We start from the raw sequence: 15,600 nt of genomic DNA on the forward strand, positions 1-15,600 counted from the left end.
TATTTGCATATTAGCCTTTTATTATATAGGATTATGCTTATTGTTTACTATTGTTTCCCCTTACTAGTATTTAAGCTCCATGAGGGTAGGGATATATATTTTTTAAAATAATTCTTTATTGTTGAAAGTATTACATATGTCCCCTTTTTCCCCCATTGACCCCCTCCAGCCTGCCCCTGCCCCTGCCCCAAGCCCTCACTGCCCCATTGTCTGTGGCCATGGGCCATGCATATATGTATACAAGGTTCTTGGTTGGTTACTTCCCACCCTCGCCCCCTCTGAGATTCCACACTCTCTGTTCCATGTTTCCATGTCTACGGATACATTCCATTCATCAGTTTATTTTGTTACTTAGAGTCCACATGATGAGTGAGATCATGTGATACTTGTCTTTCTCTGACTGACTTATTTCACTTAGCATGATACTCTCCAGGTCCCTCCATGCTGTCTCAAAGGGTAAGACATTCTTCTTTTTTAATGCTTCATAGTATTCCGTTGTGTAAATGTACTACAGCTTTTTTATTCACTCATCTGCTGATGGGCACTTGGGCTGTTTCCAGATCTTAGCTATGGTGAATTGTGCTGCTATGAACATAGGGGTGCATATATCCTTTCTGAATGGTGCTTTAGGTTTCTTAGGATATATTCCTAGAAGTTGGCCACCACATTTTAAAGGGTTAGGCAGAGTAAGGTGTTAATTAAGGATTTGAAGGAAGGTGATTGATAAATAGAAATTGTTTAATTTTGATGATGAAAGAATATAGAGATGATTTCAATCCCCTTTCTAATTTGGATCCAGACATTTTTTCATATAAAATGGGCATCTTTAATTGAAGAAATGACCTTGCCAAATCAAAGCTGGAGGATGGAAGTGAGGAAGAAGATAGTTTTAGTGTTATAAACTCCCAAGGACTGTGATGGGGTTGTGCAGTATATGTACCTGTGAAATTCAGGGTTGTGTACTGTGTGTGCATCTGGCTCCAAGTGATGCATGGCCTCCTGTTAGGAGTAGTTAAGATTGGACTTCGGAATCAAATGCCTGGGTTGACTTCTGGTCCTGGTTTTTACAAGCTGTGTAATCTCAGGCAAGTTAACTTAATTTTTTGAGCTTAGTTTCCTCGTTTGTAAAATGAGAATAAAAATATTTACCTCAAGATTCTTGTGATTATTATATGAGAAAATGCTTACAGTGCTGGGTACAAAACATTCAATACATTTTAACTGATGGCATTCATTTGAATATATTTGTACATAATTATTAGTTTTGTCTTTCCTTTAGTTATTGTAAGAAATTATAATATCCGTAACTGGTTCTTTTGTACAGGTTGTTGATGGACAGTTCTGCTTTAAAGGGTTAAAGATAATATAGAAGTAGATTAAAACCTTAAGATTCCCCTTTACCCAACATCCTGCCCTCCTAGCGGGTAACTGTTAAGAGTTGACTGTGAACTTGTACAGTCTTTTTTTCTCTGTATTTACATATATATGTCAGTATGTATATGCTCACTTCATTCTTTTTAATGGATACACAGTATTTCATACTACCTGTTTTGTTAACCACTAGGATCAGTTTAGAGCATATCCTGTCAGTCATTTTTATATGTATGTACACATATATGAGTACATATAGAAATATAAAGTTTTGGGGGGATTTTTACATAAATATACATAGATGTAATGTATACATAGTACTACAACTTGCTTTTCTCAGTACATGTATGTAGATTTTTATATATTAGTATATATCCATCTCATTTTTTAAACAGATGCATATTATTACATAGTACAGATATACCACTGTTCATTTCACTATTCTCTTAAAGATAGATATTTAAGGTGTTTTTCTTTAATTCTTTATTGTTGAAAGTATTACATATGTCTCCTTATTTAAGGGTTTTTCCAGGTTTTTTCTATTTCAAACAATGCTTCATTAAAAAAATCCATGTACATATATATTTGTACATATATAGGAATATTTCTCAGGTAAATAATAAGAAGTGGAATTGCTGGGTGACAAGTTTGCGCTAGATACTTGGAATTGGAATTGCCATATGAAAAGGCTATTCCAGTTTACCTGCTAACAGTGCAGGATTTCTCACATACTTCCCAAAACATATTAGCATATTTTATTATTCTGCTCATCTGATGGACAAGAATGACATTGGATTTTTTGAGTTTACATCTCTCTGCTTACTAATTAGTTTGAGCCATCCTTCTACCATACATGTATTGGTCGTTTGTATTTCTTCTTCCTGATTTTTTTAGTTCTTTATATATTCTGGATATTAATGCTTTGCTATACCTGTGGCAATTGCTGGCTCCCAGTCTGTTGCTTATCTTTTAACCTTGTTCATGGTCAAATGGCAAAATGTGTTAGCTTTTTCGTTAATGATCTCTGCATTTTGTCTTTTTAAGAGGCCTTTCTTCAGGTTAGAAATATATTGTCATATTTTCTTTAATAGTTGTAGTTTTGCTGTTTATGTTTAGCTCTTTAATCTACCTGGAATTTATTTTTGTGACTGAGTTTTAAGTAGGGCTTTGACCCCTTCCCCCCCCGCCCCCCGCAAAGTGGGTAGCCAGTTATTCTGATACCATTAGAAATGCCATCTTTATCATGGACTACATCCCCATATATTATTATGTGTCTGTTTCTGTACTGATTCTTTTTTTTTTAATTAAAAAAAATTAAATATTTTTTTATTGATTTCAGAGAGGAAGAGAAGGGAGAGAGACATCGAAACATCAATGATAAGAGAGAATCATTGATCGGTTGCCTCCTGCACACCCTCCCCTACTGGGAACCAAACCCGTAACCTGGGCATGTGCCCTTGACCGGAATCGAACCCAGGACCCTTTAGTCCACAGGCTGATGCTCTATCCACTGAGCCAAACCAGCGAGGGCTGATTCTTTTGTTTTATTCTTCATTGGAGGATATGGTCATTGACCCTAGAGAGAAGGGAAGGAGTTGGGGTGGGGGGAGAGAGAAACATAGATATAAGAGACAACATCAATTGGTTGCCTTCTGAATGTACCCTGACTGAGGATCAAACCCACAACCTTTTGGTGTATGGGACAACGTTCCAACCAACTGAGCCACAGGGTCAGGACTCTGTACTGATTTTTCTACTCTATTAGTCCATTTGTCTGTTTCTGTGCTGAAACTACACTGTAATTTACCAGGTGTACCGGTTAATAATGCGGATTTTGTAATCAAAGAAAACACGGTAATTTCCAGAGAAACATCAAAAGTGCTTTATTCAAAGTAATGACCATCACTAGCTACACATTTCCCCCATCTTTCAGGTAATTTGTGGATATCGTCCCAATAGAATAGAACTTTTCTTGTTTTGAGGCAAACCATTCAGAGACACGACTTTCCACTTCTTCGTACGTTTTGAAGTGCTGCTCAGACAGTGCGTGTGCCATCGATCGGAACAAGTGGTGATCTGAAGGAGCAAGGTCTGGTGAATACGGCGGGTGGGTTAATACTTCCCAGGCAAGATCTTTTAACGTGTCTTTAACTGGTTTTGAAGTGTGTGATGGTGCGTTATCATGAAGCAAAATTGCTTTGCCGTGTCTTCTGGCCCATTCTGGTCGTTTTACGATGAAAGCGTGGTTCAAATTGATTGTCTGTTGTCAGTAGCGATCAGTATTAACGATTTCACCTGGTTTTAGAAGCTCATAATATACCACACCTTCCTGATCCCACCAAACGCAGAGCACTGTCTTCTTTCCTAAGCAATTTGGCCTTGCAGTCGATGTTTGATGGTTGACCTGGGTCAACCCATGATTTTGTGCGTTTGGGATTCTCAAAAAAAAAATCCACCTTTCATCGCTAGTCACAATTCCATGCAAAAAAGACTTTCTTTCGTGCCGTTGAAGCAACATTTTACTGATGACTTTTCGGTTTTCCATTTGTCTTTCGTTCAATTGATGTGGCACCCATTTTCCTTCCTCTAAAATCTTTCCCATTGCTTGTAAATTATCGGAAATTGTTTGCTGAGCAATGTTTAATCTTTCTGCAAGTTGTTTTTTAGTTTGACACGCATCTTCATCCAATAATGCTTGTAATTGTTGGTCTTCAAACTTTTTCGGTTGACCTGGACGTTCTTTGTCTTTCACATCGAAATCATCACTTTTAAAGCGTTTAAACCAGCGTTCACAAGTATCTTGAGATGGAGCATGTTCACCATAAGCTTCCCGAAGTATTCAGCAGCACTTTTCTTCAAAATAAAGTAATGAATTAAAACTTACCAAAAATGCTCTTTTTTTGGCACAAAATTCAACATTTTTAAGTGCAAAAATATCTCTGATGTTAAAACCTTCAGCAAATTTGACATATGAAGTTTTGAAGCTTGCTGTCAATACAACAAAATAGCATACATATCAAATCGCATATATGTCAACGTATGTGTAACTCCATCTATTGAAAAAAATCTGCATTATTAACCGGTACACCTGGTACTATAGCTGTATGTAGTATCTGGTAAGACAAGTTCTCATTGTTTTCTTTTTCAAGATTTTCTTGGATTTCCTTGTGTTCTTTTAGAATCCGCTTTTCAAGTTTGGACAAAAAATATCTTTGAGATTTTGATTGGGTTTGCATTGAATTTGGAATAATCTGGCGGGGGATATGAAGATGCTGATATTGAATCTTTTGACAAAGGAAAAGGGTTTTTCATGTACTTCAGTAAAATTGTACAGCTTTCTTTATATGTGTTGCATACTTCTTCTTGAGTTTATTCCCAGATGAATATTTTATAGCTTTGCGGCTCTTATGAACAGGATAGTTTGTTTTTTTTTAATATATCTTTTGCCCTAGCTGGTTTGGCTCAGTGGATAGAGTGCCGGCCTGCGGACTGAAGAGTCCCGGGTTCAATTCCCGTCAAGGGCACATGCCTGGTTGCTGGCTCGATCCCCAGTAGGGGGCATGCAGGAGGTAGCCAATCAGTGATTCTCTCTCATCATTGATGTTTCTATCGCTCCCTCTCCCTTCATCTCTGAAATCAATAAAAATATATTTTAAAAAAATAAATAAATATCTTTTAAAAAATCAACTGACTTGCCTTTCTTCCAGGGTACCCAGCTCTTCCTACCCCTCTTGTGGGGTTGCCTACCCCCCTGCTCTAGCCCTCACCTTAGGATAGTTGTCTTTTAAATTCCATTTTGTAATTGATTATTGCTGATGTCTAGCAAAGCTGTTGATTTGTTTGTTGATTTTGTCTTTGGTTTTTCTGCTGAGCTCCGCTGTTCAGTTCTTATTATAGTTTTGTAGTTATTTTGCTTGGATTTTCTAGATAGATAATCATGTAGTCTGCACGTTTTGAGTTTTGTCTCTGACTTTCCGATATTTGTAGGTCTTTTATTTCCTTAAGTGATAGCAGTGATAATAGGAATTCCTGCCTTATTCCTGACTTTAATTATTGTTTATGTGAAAGATGTTTAAGCTCACTCATAAGATAAATGCTAATTGAAACCATACAGAGATTCCTTTATTAAATCTATCAGCGTTAAAAATCAAAACATTTGATGACACCCTTTTTATTGTGAAGGATGTGGGGTAAAAGATACTCTCACACATTGCAGGTGGGAGTTTACATTGGTACAATGCCTGGGGAAGGCAGTTTGGCAGCATTATATAAAGATACACTTGTATTATGTGTACTCTTCTGGATATATTAGTATGTTTCGATACAAGTTAAATATACAAATTTATTTTGATCCAACAATCCCATTTCAGGGAATTTATGTACACACATAGGCAAAATGAAACACGCAATGTTATCTAGCATAGCAAATAACTGAATACATACTATATAGTTAGTAAAAATAAGAGTGAGGAACATTTATGTACGGACAGGGAACGACATAAAATATTGTGACTAGCCTGGGTAGCTCAGTTGATTGAAGCATCGTCCCCATACGCCAAGGTTGCATGTTCCATCCCTGGTCAGGGCACACACAAAAATCAACCAATGAAGGCATAAATAAGTGGAATAACAAATCTTTCTCCCTTTCTCTCTCTCAAATAAATCAATAAAAATATTGTGACTGTAAAAAATTTAATACATACTATGCTACTTTTTGTGTAGAAAGGGGAGAGAGAGAACATGTATTTATATTCACTTATTTTTTCCTAAAGAAACTCTGGAGGGCTATAAGAATTGAGTAAGTGGTTACATGTTGGAGTGGTGGGAATTAAATGGCAAACAGGGTTGGGAGTGTCCATATATAACTCCCTCTTTCTTTGATTTTTGGATCTTCTATATATTTAAGCTTTTTTCCTTTTTTATTGATTTCAGAGGGGAAGAGAGAGAAAGAGAGGGCGAGGGAAACATCAGTGTGAAACATCGATTGTTTGCCTCCCACACGCACCCTGACTGGGGATAGCACTTGCGACCTGGGTATGTGCCCTGACTGGGAATTGAACCATGACCTCCTGGTTCATAGGTGAATGCTCAATCACTGAGCCACACCGGCTGGGCTCAGGCCTGATTTTTGTAGACTATTTCACCGAGCTGTGTTTCTGCATTGCTGAATGTAGAAGAGATAGTATTGTGGTCACTGAAGTAGATACCCCAGTAGCAATGCAACTGCGAAGCTTTAAAAGAATGCATTATATACTTTTTGGCCTTATTAAAAATAAATGTAATCTCCTGAAAATAATTTACAATTTTGAGTATTGTTGAATAGTGCTTTAATATAGGGCTGCCACTAGGGGTTATTAAGAGATAGAGAATAAAAACTTCCATTTATTGATTATTATATTATGCCAGGCACTATGCTAAATAGTTGATATGTATTTCTGTATCAGTCCTGTGAGATTTCACAAATGAAATCAAGGATGAATGAGGTTAAGTAATTTGCCTCAGATCTACTCTGAGAAGTGAGAGGCAGAACCAATATTTGATTCCAGGTTTCTCGCACCCCAAAACCTGTGTTCTGAAACTGTTTTATGTTCAAGAAAGCTAGTGGATCCACAATGAAAAGGCCCCAGATATACTATGCGTAGTGAAGTTCTTGGCCTAGTTAAATTTTTTTCTTATTCATTGTTTACCCTAAGGCTACCAGCTATTACATTTTATTGTTGTCAGTAGTTTCCCTTCAGAACAGCAATTCTCAACCCAGGAGGCCAGGTTGAAGATAAGGAGAGTGGACAGAAGGGGGGTGGGTAGAGTGTATGGTTTTAAAAAGGCATATTTGATATTATGATTTTAGTAAAAATATTTTAGAATCATAAACAGGGACATCATATTTTATTGAGATGTAATTTACATACCACAAAATTCACCAATATAAATGTCAATGATTTTTTAGCAAATTTATAGAGTTGTATATTCTTGATTACAATCTAATTTAAAACATTCCCATCACCCCAGAAGATCCCCTGTACTGGTTTGCTATCAGTGCTATTCCTGTGCCCCAGCCCCAGCCCCAGCCCCCAGGCAACAACTAATCTATTTTCTGTTTCTAGATTGGCATATTCTAAGCATTTCATATAAATGGAACTATACAGTGTATGGTGTTTTCCTCTGGCTTCTCTCTCTTAGCATAATGTTTTCAAGGTTCATCCTTGTAGCAGGTATTGATACCTCATTCCCTTTTATTGTGTGAATACTGTTCTATTGCATGGATATAACACATTTTGTTTAGCCATCAATTGATAGGCATTTGGATCATTTCCACTTTTTGGCTATTGTGAATAGAGCTGCTGTGAACACTTGTGTACAAGTTTTTGTGTGGACATGTGTTTTCATTTCACTTGGGTAGATGGTATCATATAGTAACTCTATGTTGACTTGTTGAATAACTGCCAGATTATGTTCCAAAGCAGCTGCAACGTTTTACATTCCCACCAGCAATGCATGAGGGGTCCATTTTCTCTACATCCTTACCAACAGCTTGTTGCTGTTCATCTTTTTTATTGTAGCCAACCTCATGGGTATGAAGTAGTATTTCATTTTAGTTTTTGATTTGCATTTACCTAATGAGTAATTATGTGGAACATTTTTTTCATGTGTTTATTGGCCATTTGTATATCTTCTTTAGAAAATGTCTATTCAGATCTTCAACCCATTGGATTATTTATCTTTTCATTATTGACTTGTAAGAATTTTTTTGTATGTTCTGAATATTTTGTATGTTCTGAATACTAGTCTCTTATCAGATAAATGATTTGCACATATTTTCTCCAAGGCTTTTGTGTTTCACTTTCTTGGTGGCATCTTTTATTTTTTTAATATGTTTTATTGATTACAGAGAGAGCAAGGGAGAGGGAGAGAGAGAGAGAAACATCAAAGATGAGGGAGAATCATTGACTGGCTGCCTTCTGCATGTCCCCTACTGGGGATTGAGCCCACAACCTGGGCATGTGCCCTGACTGGGAATCGAACCCGGCAACCTCCTGGTGCATGGGACAATGCTCAACCAACTAAGTCATACCAGTCGGGCTCTTGTCACTTTTAACTTAATGTATTTTGGGGCTTTGTTGTTAGATGTATATAATTTTACTAGAGGCCCGGTGCACGAAATCGTGCACGGGGAGGAGGGGGGTGTCCCTCAGCCCAGCCTGCACCCTTTCCAATCTGGGAACCCTCGAGGGATGTCCGACTGTGCGTTTAGGTCCGATCCTACCTCTAACTGCCCTCCCCTGCAGGCTTGATCGTTCCCAACTGCCCTCCCTTGCAGACCTGGTCCCTCCCAACTGCCCTCCCCTGCTGGCCATCTTGTGGCGGCCATCTTGTGTCCACATGGGGGCAGCCATCTTTTGTGTTGGAGTGATGGTCAATTTGCATATTACTCTTTTATTAGACAGGATTGTTCTAATGAATTAATCTTTTCATACTTATAAAATATCCCTCTTTGTCTCTATAACATTTTTCGTCTTAAGGTTGATTTTTAAAAGACTGAGGGAACACTCCTTTCCCCATCCCTCTTATTTTCTGCTTCTTATCCTATAGTTTGGAAAACCAGGTGACCAAACATGTTAAAATTATACTAGAGCAGGACTACTTGCCCCTCTATTTTTATGTTAGGGTTTCGAGTAAGATTTCACTTTTTAAAAAGAATTTCTGCAGTTACTTAAATTATCTTATTTTACTTATTTTTGTCTTTTTAGAAGTCCTTTTGGCTTATGGATCTCTGTTCTTGAGGTTTCTGGATAATTGGCCTTTAGTTAAGTGAAGTGAGTAATATTTTTAAGAATATCTCACCTAAAATGTTAACATTTGGGAAATTTGAGTGAAGGGTATATTGGATTCTTTGTGTACTTTTTTCCAAGTCCAAATTGTGTCAAAATAAGTTAAAGAAAAAAATCTGCACCTAAGTGAGGTGTTATTAGTTACCTTTTCTTACTTACAGGTAATACTAGTCTTATTCATTGACTTTTGAAATACATTGATTTGGCAATGTAACCTCATAAAGCGGTTCATGAGTCCTTAGATTGCAGTCATGCACCATTTAACAATAGGGATAGGTTCTGAGAAATGCACTGTTAGGTAATTTCATCTATGTGAACATCACAGAGTATACTTACACAAGCCTAAATGGTATCGCCTACTAGACACGTAGGCTATATGGTGTATGTGGTCTGTCTTTGACCAAAATGTCATTGTGTGGTCATGACTGTAATTCTTATCTCTGGTATTGACACAGCTATGTCCTAGTAGTGTCATGTGATAGGCAAAATTTCTGAGAATTATCATAGATTCTTCCTTTCCCCTCAAAACCATATTCACTCAGGTAATAAACCTCGAATTTAGAACTTCCTTTAATGTATCTTGAATCTATCCCTCTTGCCAATATTTTCATTCACACATCAGCATCTCTTTCCTGGATTATTGCAGTAGATTTCTAACTGGTCTTCTTATTTTATATCTGCTCTCTGTCTTCATCTGCCTGCTTCTAAAGTATGCGGTAAACTATTCACGGTACCATTCATACACTTAATCCATGCTGTCTCATGACTTTGCTTGTAATCTTCCTTCTGCTTGGATCAGGTAATTTTCTTTCTTTGAGACTCAGTTCCAGCATCTCTTCCAGTAAACCTTCCTTAGAGTGTCGACTTCATTCTTTTGCATATAGATATCCAGTTGTCCCAACACCGTTTGTTGAAAAGAGGGTTCTTTCCACATTGAAATGTCCTGGCACCCTTATTGAAAATCCACCATAAATATGTGGGTTTATTTCTGGGTTCTCTGTTTCATTCCATTTATTTTTACATCTATCCTTATGCCAGTACCACGCTGTCTTAATACCATAGCTTTGTGGTAGGTTTTAAAATTCGGAAGGATGAGTCCTCCAACTTTGTTCTTTTTTCAAGATTGTTTTGCCTTTGGCTATTCTGGTCCTTCAAAGTTTTATGAGTTTTAGGATCAATTTGTTAATTTCTGCAAAGAAACTAGGTGGATATTGATTGGATTTATGTTTAATATGTAGAACAATTTAGGGTATTTCTCCCCATTTTGTTTTAGTTAAGGATTGTTATTCTCAGGTTTTCAAATTTGATATTTCTGCGTATTTTTTGATTGTGACAAAAAGTGCCTTCTAAGGTGCATAACATAATAATAGTTAGACAGAACTTAACTTTGTGATGCATGTTTGTGGTGAGAAGAGAAGAATTTTTTTATTGGTAGTTCGACTATTCATTTAAAAAACTATTTCCTTAGGCGATCATATACTTTACAAAGTGGTCCCTGAAATATTTTGCTGTACACCTGAAACTAATGCAAAATAATATTGAATGTAAACTATAATTTTAAAATAAAATTAAAAAAATAACTTTTTCTTTATATGTTTCACGTATTTCCACATGTTCTTTGTGGAAAACTATAAAAAATACAGAAAAGCAGAAAGTCCATAATTATACTATTCAGAATTAATATCATGTATGTATGTATATATGAAGGCTTATTGTATATATTTCATTTAACCATATAATATATAGATGTCTTTTAATCTCATTAAAAGCTAGTGGTTTTTAAAAAATACTGTATCCATCTCATTTTGAGATATTTAATTAAATCCCTATTAGGCTTATGTTTAGTTACAGTTTTTTCCAACTTATAAGTGCTGTAATGAATGTCTTTATAATTAAATCTTTGCTCAAATTGACTATTTTCTAAGGCAAGTTCCTATAAGTAGAATTGCTGGTTCAAGAGAATGTATATTTTAAAGTGTTTCTTAAAAGATTTAGTATAGTGTTTTAATTTTTTCGTATTGTATGTTAATATTTTACAGTAGTTTCTGCTAAAATCGGAGGCAAGCTCATAAACAAGTATCTGTGTACCTCAAAACTACAATTGGATGTTCATAGCAGCATTATTCATAGTATTCAAAAGGTCGGAACAACCCAATCCATTGACCAGATGAATGGATAAACAAAATGTGGTATACAGTATACATACAATGTAATATTGTTCAACCTTAAAAAGGAATGAAATTCTGATAACATGCTACAACATCAGTGAACTTTGCAAACATTTTGTTGAGTGAAATAAACCAGACACAAAAGGACAAATACTATATGATTCCACTTAGATGTAGTACTAGAATAAACAAATTCATAGAGACAGAAAGTAGGATAGGGATTACTAGGGACTGGAGAGATGAAGAGTTAATGGATACAGTATTTCCGTTTTGTATGACGAAGTGATCCAGGATGGAGAGTTCTAGAATAGATCATGGTGATGATTGCACAACATTGTGGCTATACTTAAAGCCACTGAAGTGTATGGTTAAAATAGTAAATTTGGTATTAAATATATTTTACCACAATAAAAAAAGACTACCATCGGATTCCAGAATTTTATTTTTTTAAATAAATCTTTATTGTTCAGATTATTACAATTGTTTCTCCTCCCCCCCCCATATGGATTCCAGAATTTTAGACGAAAAACAATTACTGAGAAGCAATGTGCTTGTTTTAATTATTGTGTGTTACCTTTTACCTTGTAGCTAAGTGAACTCAGGTTTAGATACTTGTTTTAAATATGATGGATTGGTAGATGGGACTGAGAACTAGGTTCCTAACCAACATTCATTCAATATGAAGACTTACTGAGCTATATGCCAAGTAGCCTGCTAGGCAGTGAAGGTTACAGTGGTAAACAAGATAAGACATAGTCCCTGGAGTCTGCTGGTTGCTAAGCTTGGACAGAAAAAAGAACAAACTTCTTATTAAGAAAAAAATGGATTAAACCATCAGGTGACTTGTTTTCTCCTTAATGATTTCCTTTGTGAGGTAATTTTAAAATATCCTTTTTTTTTCCCCTTTCAGGTTACTATGGAAACATGACCACATAAAAAGGAAGTCCATTCTGATCATTCTGATACCTGAGATGTAACTGGACTGAAGGGTAGAACAGGGAAATTTTTAGTGCCAACCTTAATTACCATGGCTACTGATTCAGGGGAGCCAGCTAGCACAGAAGATTCGGAGAAACCTGATGGAGTTTCACTGGAAAACAGAGTTCATCAGATGGCAGCCACTCTGACCGTGGAAACTAGACTGAAGGACAAAGGCAGCGCCCTCTCTGCTGGCGGGGAAACCGTGGAAAGGAAGAGGTTCTTCCGAAAGAGTGTTGATGACAAGGTTGTTGATTCTTCCTCCAAAGATGACGAGAGATCGAAGACTGCAACAGATACGCCAGGAGGAGAAAAGCTTCCTGCAAATGTGCTAAGAAGTGAAAAAGAAGCCAAATTCTCACAAGGTTCAAAGGCAACTTCCGAGTCCTCCAAAGATTGTCTCAAGGAGAAGAATGAAAAGGAAATGGAAGAAGAGGCGGAAATGAAGGCTGTAGCCACTTCTCCTAGCGGCCGGTTCCTGAAATTCGACATAGAGCTGGGAAGAGGAGCCTTTAAAACAGTGTATAAAGGACTGGACACAGAAACATGGGTTGAGGTTGCTTGGTGTGAGCTGCAGGTCGGTATATAATCTTCCTGGTTTTAATAAAGTCCAGCTTTAGTGGACCTGGTCTTCTGTGTGATCCAGGATTAAAACGCATCCGAGATTAAAATAAAATTAAGCGCTTGTCCCCCCACCTCCCGGAAATTATGCCCCTTTCCTAGACCTCTTAGGACCTCACACCAACTGGTTTTTTTTTTCTTGTCCTGTTGCTTTCCCCTCTGGTTTAAGAGGGAGAAACTCTATGGTGTCTTTCCGTGGGAAAATGCTCTTAATTTATTAACGTTAGGAAATTCCTGAAACTCTTAACGTCTCATTTTTAAAACTTTTTACTAAATTTGTGCCTTAAGACGTGATATAATAAGTGCTTGAGACTGTGATATGTTAGTCATATATTCTGTGATATCTCCCTTTTCTCTTAACACATTTTTGGGGGTTCATGTACTGTTTTTTTAGAACAGGAAATGCTTTTCTTGATTCTTTGAGGACTTCTGTTAGTATAAACTCCCACATGCCTTTGTGTTTACCTTGAAGAGGATCTCTGGAAGAAATAATCAGCAGAATTTACTGAGGTTAGTCAAATGTAATGTGCTTAGAAAGGAGAAATGAAAGCAACAGGACTGTAGTTGAAATCAACTGGATATTTGGTTCCATAATAAATGTTTATGTGGACTTCTAACTAATGAATGACTACATAGGGGGTCAAGCATCATAGAAGGAGTTATAATAGTAGTTTCAGACAGATGTAGGTCAAATATAAGGAAAACCTTTGTGACCTCAATCAGCTCAAGAGAAACGGTCAGTTTTCACGGGAGATGCTTAAAATTAACATAGAATAAAGCCAGTAATTCTAGGCAGGTGATGGTTGTTCAAATTCTAGTAGTCTCTGTGCCTCCAGTGGGTGTGTCTTATTTCACCCTTTCTGAATATGCTGCAGGTTACCATTTAGATAGGTTTGAAATTTAGTGCAAGTCTCTGCATTTCTAGGGAGCTTTTTTGTTTAACACCAAGTTTCCAAACTTTACTCTCTGTAAAAGTCAGTGATTGCTTCATATGCAGATTCAGGAGTTTATTGTCAGAGATTCAAATTCAGCAAGTCTGGGTGGAGTGCAAGACGGTAATTTTGGTTAAGGGCATTTACCTAGGTTGCAGGTTCAATCCCTAGCCCTGGGGCCCTGGTTGGGGCAGTTGTGACAGTAGATGTGTCTCTCTCAAGTAGGTCTCTCCCTCCCTCCCACTCTGTAAAAAAGCAATGGACTGGTTGGGGTGGCTGGGACAGTAGATGTGTCTCTATCACATAGATGTATGTCTCTCTCTCTCTCTCTCTCTCTCTCTCTCTCTCTCTCTCTCTCTCTCTCTCGTCCCCCCCCTCCTCCTTCCCTCCCTCCCTCCCTTCCTTCCTCCCTCCCTCCCTCATTTCCACTCTGTGTGAAAAAGCAATGGAAAAAATATCCTGGGGTGAGGATTAACAAAAACAAAACAAAAAACAAAGTGTTTTGAATGTGGGAAATCCCTTGATGACTCTTTGGAATGCAAATAATTTAGCAGTAGAGCCATTATAGTAGTTCTTGAAAAGTGTGTGCAGGTATGGGGTTTGCTTGATTTTCTTCTCACCCCCTTTTTAATCTTTGAAGAATTTTATAAGGTCTGTGCCACAGTAGAAATATTAGATAATGCAAGGAAACAAACATGAAAACCATCTGAGTCCCTGGCCGGTGTTGCTCAGTTGGTTGAGCATCCTCCCATGCACCAGAGAGTCCGGTCAGGGCATTCCCCTCCCCCTCCCAAAGAAAAAACAACCACCTTAAATTCTAGTACTTTGAGGACGCTTTAAACAATTTAGTATATCTTTCTGGACCCTTTTGCATAAATGTATATATGGCTTTTTGTGTATTTTCTCCCCCACAAAATGGAATCAAACGATAAGCTTTTACAAAACCTTTTTAAAACTGATCACTAACATCTTTTCAATACCAGTAATTATACATTTACGTCATTATTTTACTAGGTGCCCTTATAAGTTATTTAATCAGTCCTCTATTATTGGACGTTTAGATTTTTCTCCAACGTTTCACCATTATAATCATGTTGTGGTCAACATCCTTATATATTTATTGGATATTATGTACATTTTAATTTCACCTCTGCATCATGACATTGGTAACACTCATCTTTCAGTGATACTCTGTAAATGGGGGAAGCAATTTCCATTCCCTTGGGTTATATAGTAGGTTATATAGTAAAGCTAGGTCAAGTTATTTTGCAAATTGTGCATTCTATTTATGCTAAAGGATGTTTAGATAAAAGTTGAAGAATATATTCTAGCAGTAGGACCTGCCTCCTATCATTCGCCTGGGGAAAGATTGAAAGATCCTATAAGGTCTTCCTAGCAAAGCTTGTTGGAATTGTATGTTCCCAGGCCTCATTCCAGACCAATGAATCAGAATCTGCCGCTTAGTAACATCTGCAAATGATGAACAGCAGAGTTTGAAAAGCACTGAAATAAGGGACCAGTTCCAAGAATTAGCTGAATCAGAGGAGGAAATCCCTGAGTACACTTAACATGAGCTTTATATTTTATTATATACTAGAGGCCTAGTGCACAACATTTGTGCACTGGGGGTGGTCCCTTTGCCTGGCCTGCCCCCCTCTCACAGTCCGGGACCCCTCGGGGGATGTCCGCTTGCCTGCTTAG

General features: G+C 37.2%; 1 protein-coding gene across 3 annotated transcripts in view; it reads left to right on the forward strand.

The window, feature by feature from the left end:
• Nucleotides 1–15,600, forward strand: part of WNK3 (WNK lysine deficient protein kinase 3) — a 121,747-nt gene that overhangs the window by 20,140 nt on the left and 86,007 nt on the right. For 2 of the 3 annotated variants that reach the window (XM_079765008.1, XM_079765007.1), the window contains exon 2: nt 12,279–12,923. The exons of the other annotated variant lie outside the window; for it this stretch is intronic. In XM_079765008.1, the coding sequence (XP_079621134.1) occupies nt 12,396–12,923 (528 nt within the window). In that variant the 5' untranslated portion in view covers nt 12,279–12,395. The remainder of the gene's footprint in view (nt 1–12,278; nt 12,924–15,600) is intronic. 3 annotated transcript variants of the gene reach the window in all.

Source organism: Cnephaeus nilssonii, assembly GCF_951640355.1.
Source record: "Cnephaeus nilssonii genome assembly, chromosome: X".
Taxonomy (NCBI): Eukaryota; Metazoa; Chordata; class Mammalia; order Chiroptera; family Vespertilionidae; genus Cnephaeus; species Cnephaeus nilssonii.